At 37.8% G+C, this 15,418-nt stretch overlaps 1 protein-coding gene across 2 annotated transcripts in view; it reads right to left on the minus strand.

The window, feature by feature from the left end:
- RYK (receptor like tyrosine kinase) overlaps positions 1–15,418 on the minus strand; it is a 91,932-nt gene that overhangs the window by 21,950 nt on the left and 54,564 nt on the right. For both annotated transcript variants that reach the window (XM_028518328.2, XM_036030673.1), the window contains exons 9-13: positions 14,690–14,776; positions 10,257–10,326; positions 4,469–4,601; positions 606–715; positions 282–441 (exon numbers count right to left, since the gene is read on the minus strand). In XM_028518328.2, the coding sequence (XP_028374129.2) occupies positions 282–441; positions 606–715; positions 4,469–4,601; positions 10,257–10,326; positions 14,690–14,776 (560 nt within the window). The remainder of the gene's footprint in view (positions 1–281; positions 442–605; positions 716–4,468; positions 4,602–10,256; positions 10,327–14,689; positions 14,777–15,418) is intronic.

The raw sequence follows: 15,418 nt of genomic DNA on the forward strand, positions 1-15,418 counted from the left end.
ACTACAATAAGAAAAGAAAAATATTCAAACCCTAGAGCCTCAATATTGCTACCATCAATACTAGGGTGCCGGTATCTACCTGCCTCATGGTGCACACAGTGACGGGCCATGGTTTGGCTCACAGCTTCTCGCCATCAACTGGCTGACTGGGAGCTAACTATATTTGCTTTCTCAATGAAAAATTTCAGGGAAAACTTACTAGATGTAAACGAAAAAAGGAAATATTTTAAACCAAAAGCCTCATTTACATTTTGCTGACATCCAGGGGTTCGAGCACTCACCACATCACTAGCGCTGGAGAACTCATTATTCACCAGACTTTCCAGAGCCATCCACCGGACCGGCCTGTTTTCATTGTCCCCCAGACAGTGATAGTCCATGGGGAACAAGTCTCTGGAGAGGGCGTTGTCTGTGATCTTAACTTGAAGAGTATCATCAATGCTGAAAAGTAAAGACATGAATATCAAATGCAATCAGAGTATTTAAAAAATTTGGGTCATGATCACTCTCAAATGCAACATAATTTCCACTGTGACTTCTGGAAAGAACCCCAAATCTAAGGAACATGACACATCAAATGACAGTGAGAAGCCCATGGCACCTACACACAGTTCCTGGCAGCCAGGTCTTTGTGGATGACCTCCCTTCGGGCCAGATAGCTCATCCCACAGGCAATCTGAATAGCCATGTGGACCAGGTCTTGTTGAGAAATCGCCTGTGGGAACAGAAAACGACAGTGTTTGCCGTCAGCACAGAAACTGTGATGGCAGCTGCTTATTTTATTACATAATTCCACTCCATCCCAAAATACTTTTAATACCTACACACTTTTAAAAAAGCTACTTTTTGACCAAGAATATATCCCTTGTAGTCATATTCACTATTGTCTTTATCGTTCTGTAAAGTAGTTTAACATTTACTTCTCTCATCTGTTAGGTATATCTATCTCCCCAATACCCAGCACATACAGTAGCTGCTCATAAGTGTCTGTTCAATGCTGACTTAACAAGGTATTATTTCAAATGCTTATTACTTAATAACTAGTCCTTTTAAAATAGTTATTTATTCTTATTTAATTATATTTTATTGATTATGCTAATACAGTTGTCCTGATTTTCCCTCCTGGCCCCCCCAACCAACACCCCCCCCTCGCACTGCCTCAGTTAATACCCCACCATTGTTCATGTCCATGGGTCATGCATATAAGTTCTTTGGCTACTCCCTTTCCTATACTGTACTTTACATCCCCATGGCTATTCTGTAACCACCTATTTGTATTTCTTAATCCCCTCACTTCCTCACCCATTCCCCTACAGCCCCTACCATCTGGCAACCATCAAAATGCTCTCTGTATCCATGATTCTGTCCCTGTGCTTGTTTGCTTTTCAGATTCAGTTGTTGATAGATATGTACTTTTTTGGTCATTTTAATGCTCCCAGTTTTGATCTTTTTCATTTTCTTAAAGCCCCTTTAACAATTCATATAAAAATAGTTTGGTGATGATGAACTCCTTTAGATTTTTCTTGTCTGGGAAGCTCTTTATCTGCCCTTCCATTCTAAATGATAGCTCTGCTGGGTAGAGCAATCTTGGCTATAGGTCCCTGCTTTTCATGACTTGGAATATTTCTAGCTGATCCCTTCTAGCCTGCTAAGTTTCTTTTGAGAAATCAGCTGCCAGTCTTATGGGAATTCCCCTGTAGGTATCTAACTGCTTTTCTATTGCTGCTTTTAAGATTATCTCTTTATCTTTAACCTCTAGTGTTTTAATTATGATGTGTCTTAGAGTGAACCTCTTTGCATCCATCTTGTTTGGGACCCTTTGTGTTTCCTGGACTTGCATGTCTATTTCCTTTGCCAAATTAGGTAAGTTTTCTTTCATTATTATTTTTTTCCAATAGATTTCCAATCTCTTATTCTTCTCCTTCTCCTTCTGGCACCCCTATGATGCAACTGTTGGACCTCTGAAGTTGTCCCAGAGTCTACTTATGCTATCTTCATTTTTTGGGGGGAGGAGATTCTTTCTTCTTATTGTTCTGATTGGTTGTTTTTGCTTCCTTATGTTCCAATCATTTATTTGATTATCAGCTTCATTCACTCTACTGTTGTTTCCCTATAAATTGTTCATTATTTCAATTAGTGTATTCTTCCTTTCTGACGTGATCTTTTTAATGCTGCTCAGGTCCTCACAAAGTTCCTCGAGCATCTTTATAACCAGTGTTTTGAACTCTGCATCTGATAGATTGCTTATCTCCATTTCATTTAGCTCTCTTTCTGGAGTTTTGATCTGTTCTTTCATTTGGGCCACGTCTCCTTGTTTTGGGAGCCACCCTGTGCTTGTTTCTATGTATCAGGTAGAGCTGTTGTGACTCTGTGTCTTGGTAGCACAGCCTAATGTAGTAGGTGACCTGTAGGGTCCAGTGGCACAGCCTCCCCTATCACCCAAGGTGGGTACTCAAGGTGTGCCCTTTGTGTGGGCTGAGTACACCCTCCTCTTGTAGTTGAGCCTTGGTTGCAGTTAGCACATCAACACAAGGGATTTTACCCAGGCCAGTCAGCTACAGGGATTGGCTCTGACCATTGGCCACAAACCCCCATCCTATGTGGAGGATCAGTTGTGCAGCAGCAGGCTGGTGGTGCTCTGATGTGGTCTGTAGCTGTCTGTTGGGTGTGCTGGCCCTGGGGTTTCCCAGGTGGTGCAGGCCAAGGTCAGCCCCCACCTGTTTTTGCCTGGGGCCACTTTGCCTGAGCTATACAGCAATCTGAGATGGCTGCTACCTGTGCTGGGTTTGGGGGTTCTCAGACAAAACCAAGCTGTGAATCTAGGCTAGCTGCTGCTAGTGCCAGGCCTGGGGATTACTGAGGCCAGCTGTTGCTTGTTTGAGAGCATTTAGGAAGTCGTGAAGCATAAGCCAAGACCAGCCATTGATATGGAAAAGCAGCTTGGGTGGGCCCGTAAATTGGGTGGGGCAGAGTCTCTGGGGATCTCTAAGGAGGGTCAAACAGTGTTAGCCAGGTTGATGGGAGTTTCAGATAGGACATCAGCTTGCCAGCTTTGTGGGGGGAGGGTTTAGAAAAGGGACAATGGCCTCTGCTTGCCTGATGCCATGACACTTCAGTTTCTCCCAGTATGCCACTGGTGCCTTTCAGGCTGCTAGCCCAGTGTGGGAGCTCAGAGTGAGTGAATCTGAGTAGGTGAGTCCGTGTGTGGGTTCTTTAAGAGGAACTGCTTGGGGCTCTAGCAGTTTCTTCCAACAACTCAATCCCTGCTGGTTTTTGCAGCCAGAAGTTGTGAGGACTTATCTTCCTGGAACTGGAACCCTAGGCTACAGGGCTGGTGTGGGGCTGGGACTCCTTGCTCCCAAGATATCCTGTCCTAATTCTTATTCACCAAACATGGGTGAAGGAACAGACCATTCCACCTCTGTGCCCCTCCGACCAGTCTGGATGGATGTGGTTTCTTTAATTCTGTAGTTGTCAGACCTCCATTCAACTCAATTTCTGATGTTCTGAGTAATGGTTGTTTTATATTTTAGTTGTAATTTTGATGTGGTTGTGCGAAGAGGTGAGCCACATCTGTCTACACCGCCATCTTGACTGGAAGTCTAAAATAGTTTTTATTAGGAAGTTATCCCCTAAGGACCATTTTCAAACTAATACAAGCCTATAGCTCTCTGCAATGATGTACTCCCCTGGAGCCAATACTGCGGGCTGCAGAATGAAACTCTTCCCCACGTGATGTAGGTGGGCTTCAGCCTCCAACCCACATTAGGAACCTGGCTATAATTCTGTCAATATACAAAGCTTATCAAACATATTAAACCAAATACTCAATGCAACCGTTGAATCTATTTTCTCCTGACAACTTTAATAAGTACATTATTATAAATCTTGAAATAAACTTAATAGGGCTACAAAATACAGTGGCAGCAAAACACATACTATGCTTTACTATTACTGCCATCATAATGTGTCTGGAATCTACCCAAATGCTTCACAGCTATGTGGACAAGCAGTGACAAGAAAGAAACTCTTAGATGACTAACACCTTATGGCTAAGTATATTAAAAATATGCCCTCTGTCATCACAAACTTTTGGTGCAATATGGACCAAATGGCTCTCAACATAGATCAAATGGGCCTGTTTTTACTCCTAGAAGGAAGATCTAGTACAATCACCTTCAAGAGTTATCAGAAAAATGACTGGGAGGGTGTCACAGAGGGACTGAGGTGACTCTGAATGAGCACACAATGGGGATGCGAGAAAAAACTTCAGCATCAGCGCAGCGTACACCTTTAGGCAGGAGTCATAAGCCAACCTTCCTCCAGTCCAACAGGTTATAACATCATCTGATTTTGAGTTTCTTTTTGCAGGCCTTTACACAGTTTATATTTGAAATGTAAACATCTACTTCAAAGATTATATCAGAAGCTACTGGTAAATAACTTGTATTTGGCAAATTTTTCTCACCTGAGGATTATTGGCCTCTACTAATTTGCACTGCCGTAAAAACAATTTTAGATTCCCCCAATTCATGTAAGGCAATATCACCATGGGCTTTTCTCCTTCTTCTATACACACATGGGTAATAGGAAGAAGATTTCTATAAAATAATCAGAAATCAGAAGACAAGTGAAATCTAAAACTTCAGGGGCTCATTTGTAATAAAAAGCAACAAAATAAAGATAACTTAAAACAAGAAAATCTCTAACATATTTAAAAATATGATTACCATTAAAATGTAAAATTATAAATGCTCTTTTAAACTAGACTTTAACATTTCCCATATGTGCACTAGGGAAAAGTTATAAACTCAAAGTTGTTTCCTGTGGACTGGATTCTCTGAAGACACATTCTAGCCACACTAAATCTTTATTTCACTCTAAAGGACAATTAGAGACAAATGTTTGACTGTGAGCATATTATGACAATATACCACTTTGTCCATCACTGCACCTAAAAAAAAGCCCCAATGCAGACTGCGGAACAAGAATATAATAATCAAGAGGACTCTAAGAGGCTGAAATTGTCACAAAAGCCAAGAGAGTCTTAACTGGTCACAGAGTACTTGGAACCCGATTTCCAAATCCATAATTTGCAATCAACTGTTTGTGTGGCCATCTCCTTTGGCCTTACCTTCCATACCTCTAACACAGGAATCCCACAACCCATAAAATGTTGCTATAATGGGCAAAGTTACATAAGCATGTGCTAAACAATCTTATTCCTTTTTTAATTTCTATGGCACAATACATACATTTCATCCTATTGCCTAATGACACCTTTTCTACTGGTATCTGGAAATAACTATTAATTTCCCCCATGGTTACATAAGTTTTTATATAATTACCTCATATTCCCTACTAAACTGAAAATTCCTAGAAGGCAAAAACTAACAGGGACTCTTATTTTTACATCCAATGCCTCATATTCTATACCTTAAAAAACAAGCATTTAATAAATATTTAATAACACAGAAATAACACAGCTTTAAAAAACATCAGTGTTCCTTAACTTAGCACATTCTGCTTCTCAAGATGTTGAATAAGGAAAAAGAAAGCTACGTGAACAAGGGCAGTTAATGCAATATTAGTAGCAAAAAGCTGCAAGCAACTCGAATGTCCATAAGTAAGTAAAGGAGAGTACATCCAATAATTGAATAGTAGGTACCAAGTAAATGGTCACAAAGAGCTGTTAAGAAAATGTGAGTAAAAGCTGATCTCACAGAAAAGCAAAACACAAAATTCACGTGTTTGCAGTATTATTACAGTTATGGAGAAAAAATAAAACTGCACAGAAATATGCCAAGATTTAAGAGTTGTTGGATTGAGTTGTAGGACTCTGGATCATTTCTAACTTGCTTTTCTGTATTTCCTCAACTGTCTCAATTGAGTATGTATCTCTTTTAAAGGCACCTTCACACAATTCTGGCCTGAGCAACAGTGCACAAGTGAAAGCTCTGGGCTGCCCTGTGCTGTGCAGGAGCTACTAACAGGGAGGGCACTGACCCCAAGGAGCTGGGAAAATGACCACTCACAGGAGTGAACTTGTAGGAGGTAACCTCCCTGTAAGGCTTCTGACTGCAGGACAGCCTGAGAGTGGCAGCGCTGGTTAGTCCCACTTTACAAGTAGGAAACGCATGTGAAGAGAGAGGTTAGATAACCTGTCAAGGTCAAACAGCAAGTACATAAAGAATACAAAATCAAATCTTATCTGATTCCAAAAGCCTTAGACTTTCCCCAGGACACTTCCTCCCAGAAGAACAAAAGGGAGTACCAGGGAGATGACAGAGTCTCTTTTCACACCAAGTCCCATGCACACTAGAATGACAACAGCCAGTTTGCACTCAGGATTGAATGAGCATTTCAGGGGTAGTGTACAGAGTTGCCCAATCTCTCCCCACCCCTGCCAAAAATGATTTCCCTCATGACTAAATTTCACTGAGCAGAGTTGAAGGCATTTTCTCCAGGCACAGTAAGTTTGCTAGATGAGATCAAATCATTTATTCTATCAGCAAAGGGTTAAAATCCCCTCTGGGAAAGGTAACAAGCAGTATGAAAATGTTTCAAAGTACAAAGGACTGTTCTTCATTCTGTGCATTTTATAAAGATCGGGAGGATAAAGAGAACGTCTGGGGTCTAGGAGTGGATGAGAGAGAAGAACATGGCACAGGAAGGGCAGATTCTTCGGGAACTTGGACAAGAGCTGCGACCCTCTCTCAGTCCTGCAAGTGTCCTTGTGCAGTCAGAGCTGGAGGGCATTCAGTGTAAGAGGTGCCGCCATCAGGCACCCTTGGGCCAACGGAGAATTAAGCTATAAGTAAAAATAGCTTAAGAGTTCTTTGGTATGAAGCACTTCCGATGTAATTAAGATAGGTTGATAGCCACCTTTAATTATACAGCTTATTTTAACTTAGAATAAAAATTATTCTCACAAATTCCAGAGGAACAAAGAATGAAAATAAGGCATTTAAAGAAGTTTAAAATATTTCACCACTTTACAACTCACGGAATGTTAAAACATGAATTAAACATGTTTTATGTATAGAATTACATAATTAGTTTTTAAAAAGGTAAAATTTAAAACCAAGTGTCATTCTTAGTGTATTTAGTCTACTTGATAAATTCTGATATGACCACTGAGGATCATTATTTCATTTTTATTCCCCATGCCTAGCAGAGTTCCAAGTATGAAATGGGTACTTAATGAATTAGATGAAAGAATAAACAAACGTGTACACAAAGCGTGAACAGTCTAGACATCAGAGGTCAAGAAAAATGTGTGAGGCCCCAGTTCCCTTAAAAATGAACTGCAACAGTGAGTGGAAAGAATAATACACTTTCCACACACTGACAATGTGTTTTGCTCATTAAAAACTAGGAGTCCTGGTACCGCTTTATAGCCAGGAAACACAAAGAACCTGATCGAATGATAAGTTACTTTTAGAAGACTTCTCCCAGTCACTGAATGTCCAGTATCAAAATGACCCCCACTGAGTATGTCATCCTACTCCATCCTCTCAGGGTGTAATGGGGCTGCTAATTCATCCTGGTAGGGTAGTGGAAAACCCCAGAGCTTAAAGCAGCATGTGAAAGTGCTGTACATGCTTGCTCTAAACATTTTTAGCAAAAGCATCTTTAGGATATAATAGCTATAAACTACTTATTGGTTATACATCCTGTCTTTGTCTGCATTTATCCTTGCTGCCCACTTCTATGCTACAGTGCTACAGGCCCTTTCATCAGGTAAGAACACAAGCTAGGGCCCTGGTGGGCTGGCTCAGATGGCTGGAGCATCGTTCTGTACACCAAAAGGTTGTGGGTTTGATCCCTGGTTCGGATGTATAAGGGAGACAACTGATCCATGTTTCTCACCTCAATGTTTCTTTCTCTCTCCACCTTCCTCTCTCTCTTTAAAGTCAATATATACATCCTAGGGTGAGGATTAAAGAAAGAATACTGCCTAGGTACCTAAGTACTGGATAAACATTCCATTCCAGTATTAAACACTTTGGCTCCTTTCCCTAGAGTTAGCATAACAGAACATCAAGCACTCCCAGCAGTGTCAAAAAGGACATTTCCCACACTGATCATAACCAGTTCTTATTTTTTCCTGTGGGATGAAACAAAATGTGGGTTTCCCCCCAAAAAAGAGTCTAAGGAGAAGCTATCCATCCATTCCTCAATGAATGAGCTCTGTTCTCAGACTTAATCAGGCTGATCGAAGGTAGCATTCTTAAACCATGTCACTTTGAGCTTTCAAAGGGACATCCTCAGTCCTTCAATACAGTGTGTTCCATTTCTTCAAAGGTCCCTGGCTTTTTTATTTTGAATGAAACTAAAAAGTGCATCTGTTAATTAATCAACATCCAAGTATATGATGAACCTGAGATATTTGCCTCAGAATTTGAAACTAGAAAAACTTTTTGCTCCCTCAAGAACATCTATGTTTCTTCCCCCTTCTAACACTGAGATTTATCAACTGTAATGTTGCCCAGAAGCTAAGAGCTGTTTTATGTTCAATCACAGCAAAAGTATTTGTCTCATTATTAGGCTTATCTGTTTTCTTTTCCACCATCACAGTGCGAAAAAACTGAGTTTCATTTTCATTACCATTTTACTAATCTTACTATAGCTGCCTTCTTTTTTTAGGTGCTCCAATTCTTTTAAATATGAACCAAAGTATAAACAAAGTTAAAGAATAAAACTAAGCATAGTCATCTTATTTTTTAGCAGGACTCACGTAACTCCTCAAAATATAGAGAAAGTAAATGCAGGATGCTTTATGCATGCCTCATTTTCTTTTTTCCCCATAAACTCATGAATATCTTCCAAAAGGGATGGTCACTGTCCCATTGTTTTAAACACGTGTGACTAAATTTTCAGTAAGCTGCAAAATAACCTGACTCTGTCTAGGGTCTTAAAAAAGAAGTTGCCTCAATATTGATACTGCTGCACACTGTGATCTACATTTAAGCCCCTTTTGTCTCAGAAGGTAAAAGCTTTTATTATAGCTCTATGAAGAGGACTAATATCAAGCTTTTTTTTAAAAAAAAAGAGAGATTTATTTATTTTTACAGAGAGGGGAAGGGAAGGAGAAAGAGAGGGAGAGAAACATCAATGTGTGGTTGCCTCTTGCACACTGCCCACTGGGGACCTGGCCTGCAACCCAGGCATGTGCCCTGACTGGGGACTGAACGGCCACCTTTTGGTTCGCAGGCCTGTGTTCAATCCACTGAGCCACACCAGCCAGGTATATCGAGCTTTTTAAAAAACCTCTTCCTATAGAAATACGAATGTCTTCAAAAATTTTATTCATTTTTAGAGAGAGGGGGATGGAGGGAGAAAGACAGAGAAACATTGATGTGAGAGAAAACTGATCGGTTGCCTCTCCTATGCACCCTGTAAGGGGGACCGAATCCTCAATGTAGGCATGTGTCCTGACTGGGAATCGAACTGGCAACCTTTCGCCTTGAGGAATGAAACCCAAACAACTGAGCCACACTTGCCAGGGCCAAGCAGGTTTTTAAAAATCATACTATGACCTAACAAGAGGTTGGCTAAATCAAATGTGGTGATACATCCATTTAATGAAATACTATGTAGCCTTTTTAAATGTGGACATGAATTTATAGTTACTGACATGAAAAGTTAAGATATATTGTTTTGTTATAGTAAAGCATGTTTAATGTGTGAAGAATAACAATAGTACTGATTATATAGAAAAAATATTTTTAAATGTGTGCTGGAAATTCACTGAAAGTGTTGAGATGTCCAGTTTATTTTAAAACACTTCCACAATCACAAATATCTATCATGTATCTAGATAGATGATATACCTACACATGTATATACACACACAAAGCAAAAATGGCAAAATGTTAACTAACAATGAATTTAGGAGGTCGTCTTTTTGTTTTTACTATTCTTATTTTTAGCATTCTTTATGTTCAAAAATTTCATTATAGTTTTTTAACACATGTATATCATTATCCTATTTTTAAAAGGGAAATATGCACATACATATGTATAAACTTTCAAATGCTTAGCTATGATTATCCAGATGTGGGCTCACATACTCTTCTTTATACTTTACTGTTCTTAAATTTTGTGCTGCAAGCATGCATTTCACTTTTATATTCAGAAAAAAAATTAAATTATTCCAAAAACTTTCAATTCAGAACACATGACTGCTCTTAAAATAAAAATGTAACAGACAATGTCACCATGCTCAACAAACGCTGGTGGTGCTCTCTCACCTGTGATGAAGACCTCGCAGCTTACAACTCTCAGTGAGCATCATTGTCACCTGAATCTCAGAAGCTTGATCTGCATAAAGAAAAAGACACTGTCTTCAGTGATAATAGTATATATGACATTAATATTTTCTGCTATTAGCAAATAATGTGGATTGTACCTTTGAGACTGTAAGTTAAAAAGTTTCCTTATAAATCACAAGTAAATTTAAATAGGTCTAGCTTAAAATTCTATTGTAGTAGGTATGTCTCATTGAATAGGTCAACATTAAAAGAAGCCATTAAAGATAAATCTGACTACATAAAAATTAGAAATTAAGGTTCCATAAACAAAGTAGAGAAACTTCATAACAGACTGGAAGAATATCTGCAACACATAAGGCGTATAATGGGCTATTTTCCTTTCTGTCCCTCTTCTTTAAAAAGTTCACACAAATCAGTAAGAAAAAAATTGAAGAAGACATTTCCCACTGTTTGAAAAGAACATTTCCATTAAGTCAACAGTATATTTTCATTATAAAATTAAAAATGAGTGTCAATTTTTAAAAAATGGCTTTCAATACCAAAATCAAAATTAAGAGTATTCTTAAAAACTTTCAAAGAAACCAATAACTATTTTGTAGTCAACGGTAAAAACAGTAATAATAATTTATAAAGCTTTTGATCAATGCAATAAGAGGGAGAAAAAGATATAACGACTGGCAAACTCAAGCTCCACATCCCAGCCCCACCTAGTAAAATGCTGAACCAACAGTAAAGTCCAGACCCTGAACTCAGGCACTGTGATTACATGTCACATTCAGTCCTTAGAAGCGGGGCTGTCAAAGCTGAGTGACTGCAAGTTTCACTGACTTCCAGCTCTACCTGATGGAATCACTCCCTCTCCCACCACTTGTTATTAGTGTCCCCTTTCCAGACAGGTTCACTTAGTTTCATAAGAATGTCAAATAAGTGGACAAAAAGCCAAGAACGTGAAACACTGGGCACTTGTTTGGAAAAGGTGATCCACACCACTGTTTATGAAATAAACTCTGGTTGTCTAAAAACTGCTTAACATTTAGGATCATTTAGTAAATGGCAGGATGTGCCTCGTTCCTCTTTATGTAATCTAAATAATTTTTAATGAAATTATAGCCAGGACTATTGGGAGGCTGGCAGGATTTTTTTGGATTGAAAACCAGTGATAGTTGGAGGTCCACATTCAGTTGGTAAGAGTTTATTTTTACCTTCCCATCAACTGGTACAGAGACACAAGTAAAACAGAAGGTAATTTCAGGACATGTCATTTTTTGCATAATACTTTTCAAGTTCTTAACTTTGATAAACATGTTCTATTAAGCAAGAGATACCTGAACTGGATGATGATCTAAGAAAATTCTGAATTGTAGAAAAAATAATTTTATCCACTTAGTAAGAAAAAATCATTTTCCTGGATTCCTTTCCCAGTCTAGCCCTAGTCTTTTAATTTTAAATACTGAGAGAGCTATCTTCAAGATGTATACATTTGAAAAGAATACTATGAAATAATTAATGTTCGAAAAGCTATAAGGAACAAAATGATAAAAATTATACTCACAAGTTACAAAAAATTAGCTATTAGAGAAAACAACACCAATAACCTCAAATTAATTCATTTATTTTTATGAAATTCAATTTTACAATGAGGTGTGAAATTCAAATTCCTAACTTTATTTTTTTTTTAACTTAACAAAAAGATTTAATTTATTTATTTCTAAAGAGAGGAGGGAAAAAAAGAAGGAGAGAAACATCAATGTGTGGTTGCCTCTCGTGTGCCCCCAACTGGGGTAGAGCTAGCCTGCAACCCAGAGATGTGCCCTGACTAGGAATCAAACTGGTGACCCTTTGGTTTGCAGGCCTGTGCTCAGTCCACTGAGCCACACCAGCCAGGGCCCAGATTCATAACTTTAATCTCTGTAACTTTATATTTAAATGTTTATTAAGTGTCTATGCACAACTATGACTTTTTTAAGAAGCCAACCTCCAAATTTCTGGCTCATGTCCAAAGGTAAAGGTCAATGATCATTTCAATATGTGTTTTTGGCATTTTAAGTTGCACTTCTAATTGTGCAGCATGTAATGATGCATGCAGATTTGTGAAAGAACTGTGTCAGTTCTATGTAGGTTCAATTAAAAAATAATAACACTGTCTAAGAACAAATCTCAGAGATCATCATGGAGTTATCCAACTATTTGGAGGCAGGGACGGTGGTCAATGCACTTTCTCTCAGTTTCCCAAGCAAACCATGACCATCGATCTTGGCTAAGGACTCATTGTGCTGTCTCTTGTTTTTGTCTGTCTCAAAGAGAACATTAAATACAGTGTTAAGACAGAGAAACAAGCAAGTGACTACAATTCAAGTGTATACGGAAAGAGAAATCTTATCTTGTGAAACAGTCCCAGTATCCACATTGTGTTTTCTTATCACTATTATTTCCTTCTTTGTCCCTCTCCAATGCTAAATCAACCCAATTCTGTACGGAAACCTCTTTTGTTAAGAATCATCCAGAACAAATTAATAATAGCCCAGTTCTAAACTGTCCACAATATATTTACAAACCTCAGAAGAAATATTAGAGTTAAAAGGAAATGTTTCCTTTAAAAATGGAGAAAGTATACCCAAGGGCAGTCATTATTAAACTTAGGTTCAATTTTTTTATATTTTTTAAAGATTTTATTTATTTATTTTGAGAGAGAGAGAGAGAGAGAGAGAGAGAGAGAAACATCAGTATCAGTTGCTGGGGGTTAATGGCCTGCAACCCAGGCATGTACCCTGGCTGGGAATCGAACCTGGGACACTTTGGTTCCCAGCCCGTGCTCAATCCAATTTTTATATTTACGAAGAGTAAATTTGTACACTATCCTTAAAAACAAGTCAGAAAATCTAGTGGGACCTAATTTCAATATTAGCCTTTAAAATTGTTTTGGGGCTAGGAAAGGCGGGTGAATAAAATACTAAATAATACAGCGAGTTAAACCATTTACTTAGAAAAGATAAAAAGGTGTGTGTGTGTGTGTGTGATCTGTACCATCCTTAAACAGCAATTTTGCTAAATTCAAAGAAATCAAACACCAAAGAATTTCTGTTAGGTTATCACAGCCCAACTTTTTAGAAATAATAAAAATAAACCCTCATACTTTACACAAATTCCTGTAAGTAAATTCAGAAACAAATTCTCATAAATTAACTTTGTAAACTTCATAAAATCATCACCTCCTACTCATAAAACTAAATTTAATTTTGCCCTCAGTTTCTGCATTCAAAATGCTAAATCTGCTTTTCCTAAAATTAATATCTTGTCATCTCAATCTGTATCAGATCAGACATTGTCAGACAGTAAGTACCTTGTAAATAAACTACCATATTTTCTTTCTCTGAAAAAGGGTAAATAGGCTTAACTAAGAATTATTTAAGCTCTTAGAAACATCAATTATAAATAATTAAAATTCTAATGTTTTAAAGTCTTACTAGTATTTAACTTACTAATACTAGGGAATAAGCCATATAGAAATAATATTGCAATGTATTTTGATAGAGAATCTCTAATTTAAAAACTTATATAAAACAATAATTGAAAAAGCAGGTATTACATCCCCCCAAATAGTTAATTAATATGTTCATGAAAAGGTAACTAGTGTTACCTTTTAGAAAGTAATCTGGCAATATCTTTCAAAATTTTAAATGTAATACCCCTTGGGGCAGCCAAGTCCATCTATCACTATCCATGCAAAACTGTACCAAGAAATGCCCACACATGGACACACGGATAAAGGTACTTTCTGTAGCATTATGTATAATAGCGGGGAGGGGGCAGGAGGGAGGTAATTCATATAAGGTACAGTGGGTTATCTTTTTTCTTTATAATGTTCAGTACTAGACAGATGGAGAGAGAGGAGGGAAAACTATTAGCAACATTTTTTAATTGAATTTATTGGGGTGGCATTGGTTAATAAAATTATATAGGTTTCAGTTGTACAGTTCTATCATACATCGTCTGTATATTGCATTATATGTTCATCACCCCAAGTCAAGTCTCCTTCCCTCCCCGTATGTTCCCTGTTTACCCTCTTTTAACTGCCCCCCTTAACAATGATTTTTAAAAGGGAAAAAACAAAGAATTTTAACCTAGGAAAACTACAATATTAGATATAGCAACAATGAAGTCAAGCGGATGCAGTTTAACTAGAAGCCTGAGTAATATCTAATAAATGTTTAATGTCTTAATTTATTAGACTTCTATTTTCTATACCTTAATGAGAACAACCCACACATCTCCTTAATAGTCTCATATGAGCTAAATCAACATGGACTGGTTTATAAAGGTCTGGCACACACTGAGAATTGGAGGCAGAATTTAGCTGGCATGAGCCCCTTAGACAGGAAAGCATATGGAGAAAGTATGGGAAAAAATCCTACCTTTCACTGTTTTTACAAATGCTTGTTTTTCTTTATTTGGATCTTTTTCATCTATTAAAATCCCATGGAAAATACGCCCAAAAGTACCTAAAAGAAAAAAATAATTAACAAGATCATAAAATAACCTTCATAAAACTCTAAGTACAAAACTTGCTGGCACAATATAACTTAAACATAACAAGGGCATGTATGTAGGATCAACAACATTCCTATAGCCCTAGAGTAACAAGACCCAAATCTTTGTTTTTTAATGCCTGTCAGAAGTTCTTTGTAACTATGAAATAATTTGCTTTTAGAAATCGCATAAGTATACGAGAATTCTTCCTGAATTATCCTAAATAAACTAATGATATAGCCAGGAGCACTGAAACTCAGTAGTGTGGTATCCACAGAGGCATTTATGAGTTTCTAGGCTTAGCCTCAGAACAATGACAAAGGAGAGAAATAGACTATTCTCACACATTCAAAGACAACAACAAAAAACCTGCTTCTGTTAATTACTATTTGCCACTGGGGACAGTTTAAGACCCTCGCTTAGCTGTGACTCACTTATAAGTATCCCAACCAACAGATAAATTCAAATGACTCATATGTATCCAAAACATTTCAACCTGAATTACAAGAGGGGGGAAGTGGGATTCTGTATTTAACACCTTGAAGAACTCCATGAAATATTTTGTTATTAATTTCTGTACCCTTCTTTCAGCATCTCTCCAATCGATACCCTAA

Source organism: Phyllostomus discolor, chromosome 7, assembly GCF_004126475.2.
Source record: "Phyllostomus discolor isolate MPI-MPIP mPhyDis1 chromosome 7, mPhyDis1.pri.v3, whole genome shotgun sequence".
NCBI classification, from domain to species: domain Eukaryota; kingdom Metazoa; phylum Chordata; class Mammalia; order Chiroptera; family Phyllostomidae; genus Phyllostomus; species Phyllostomus discolor.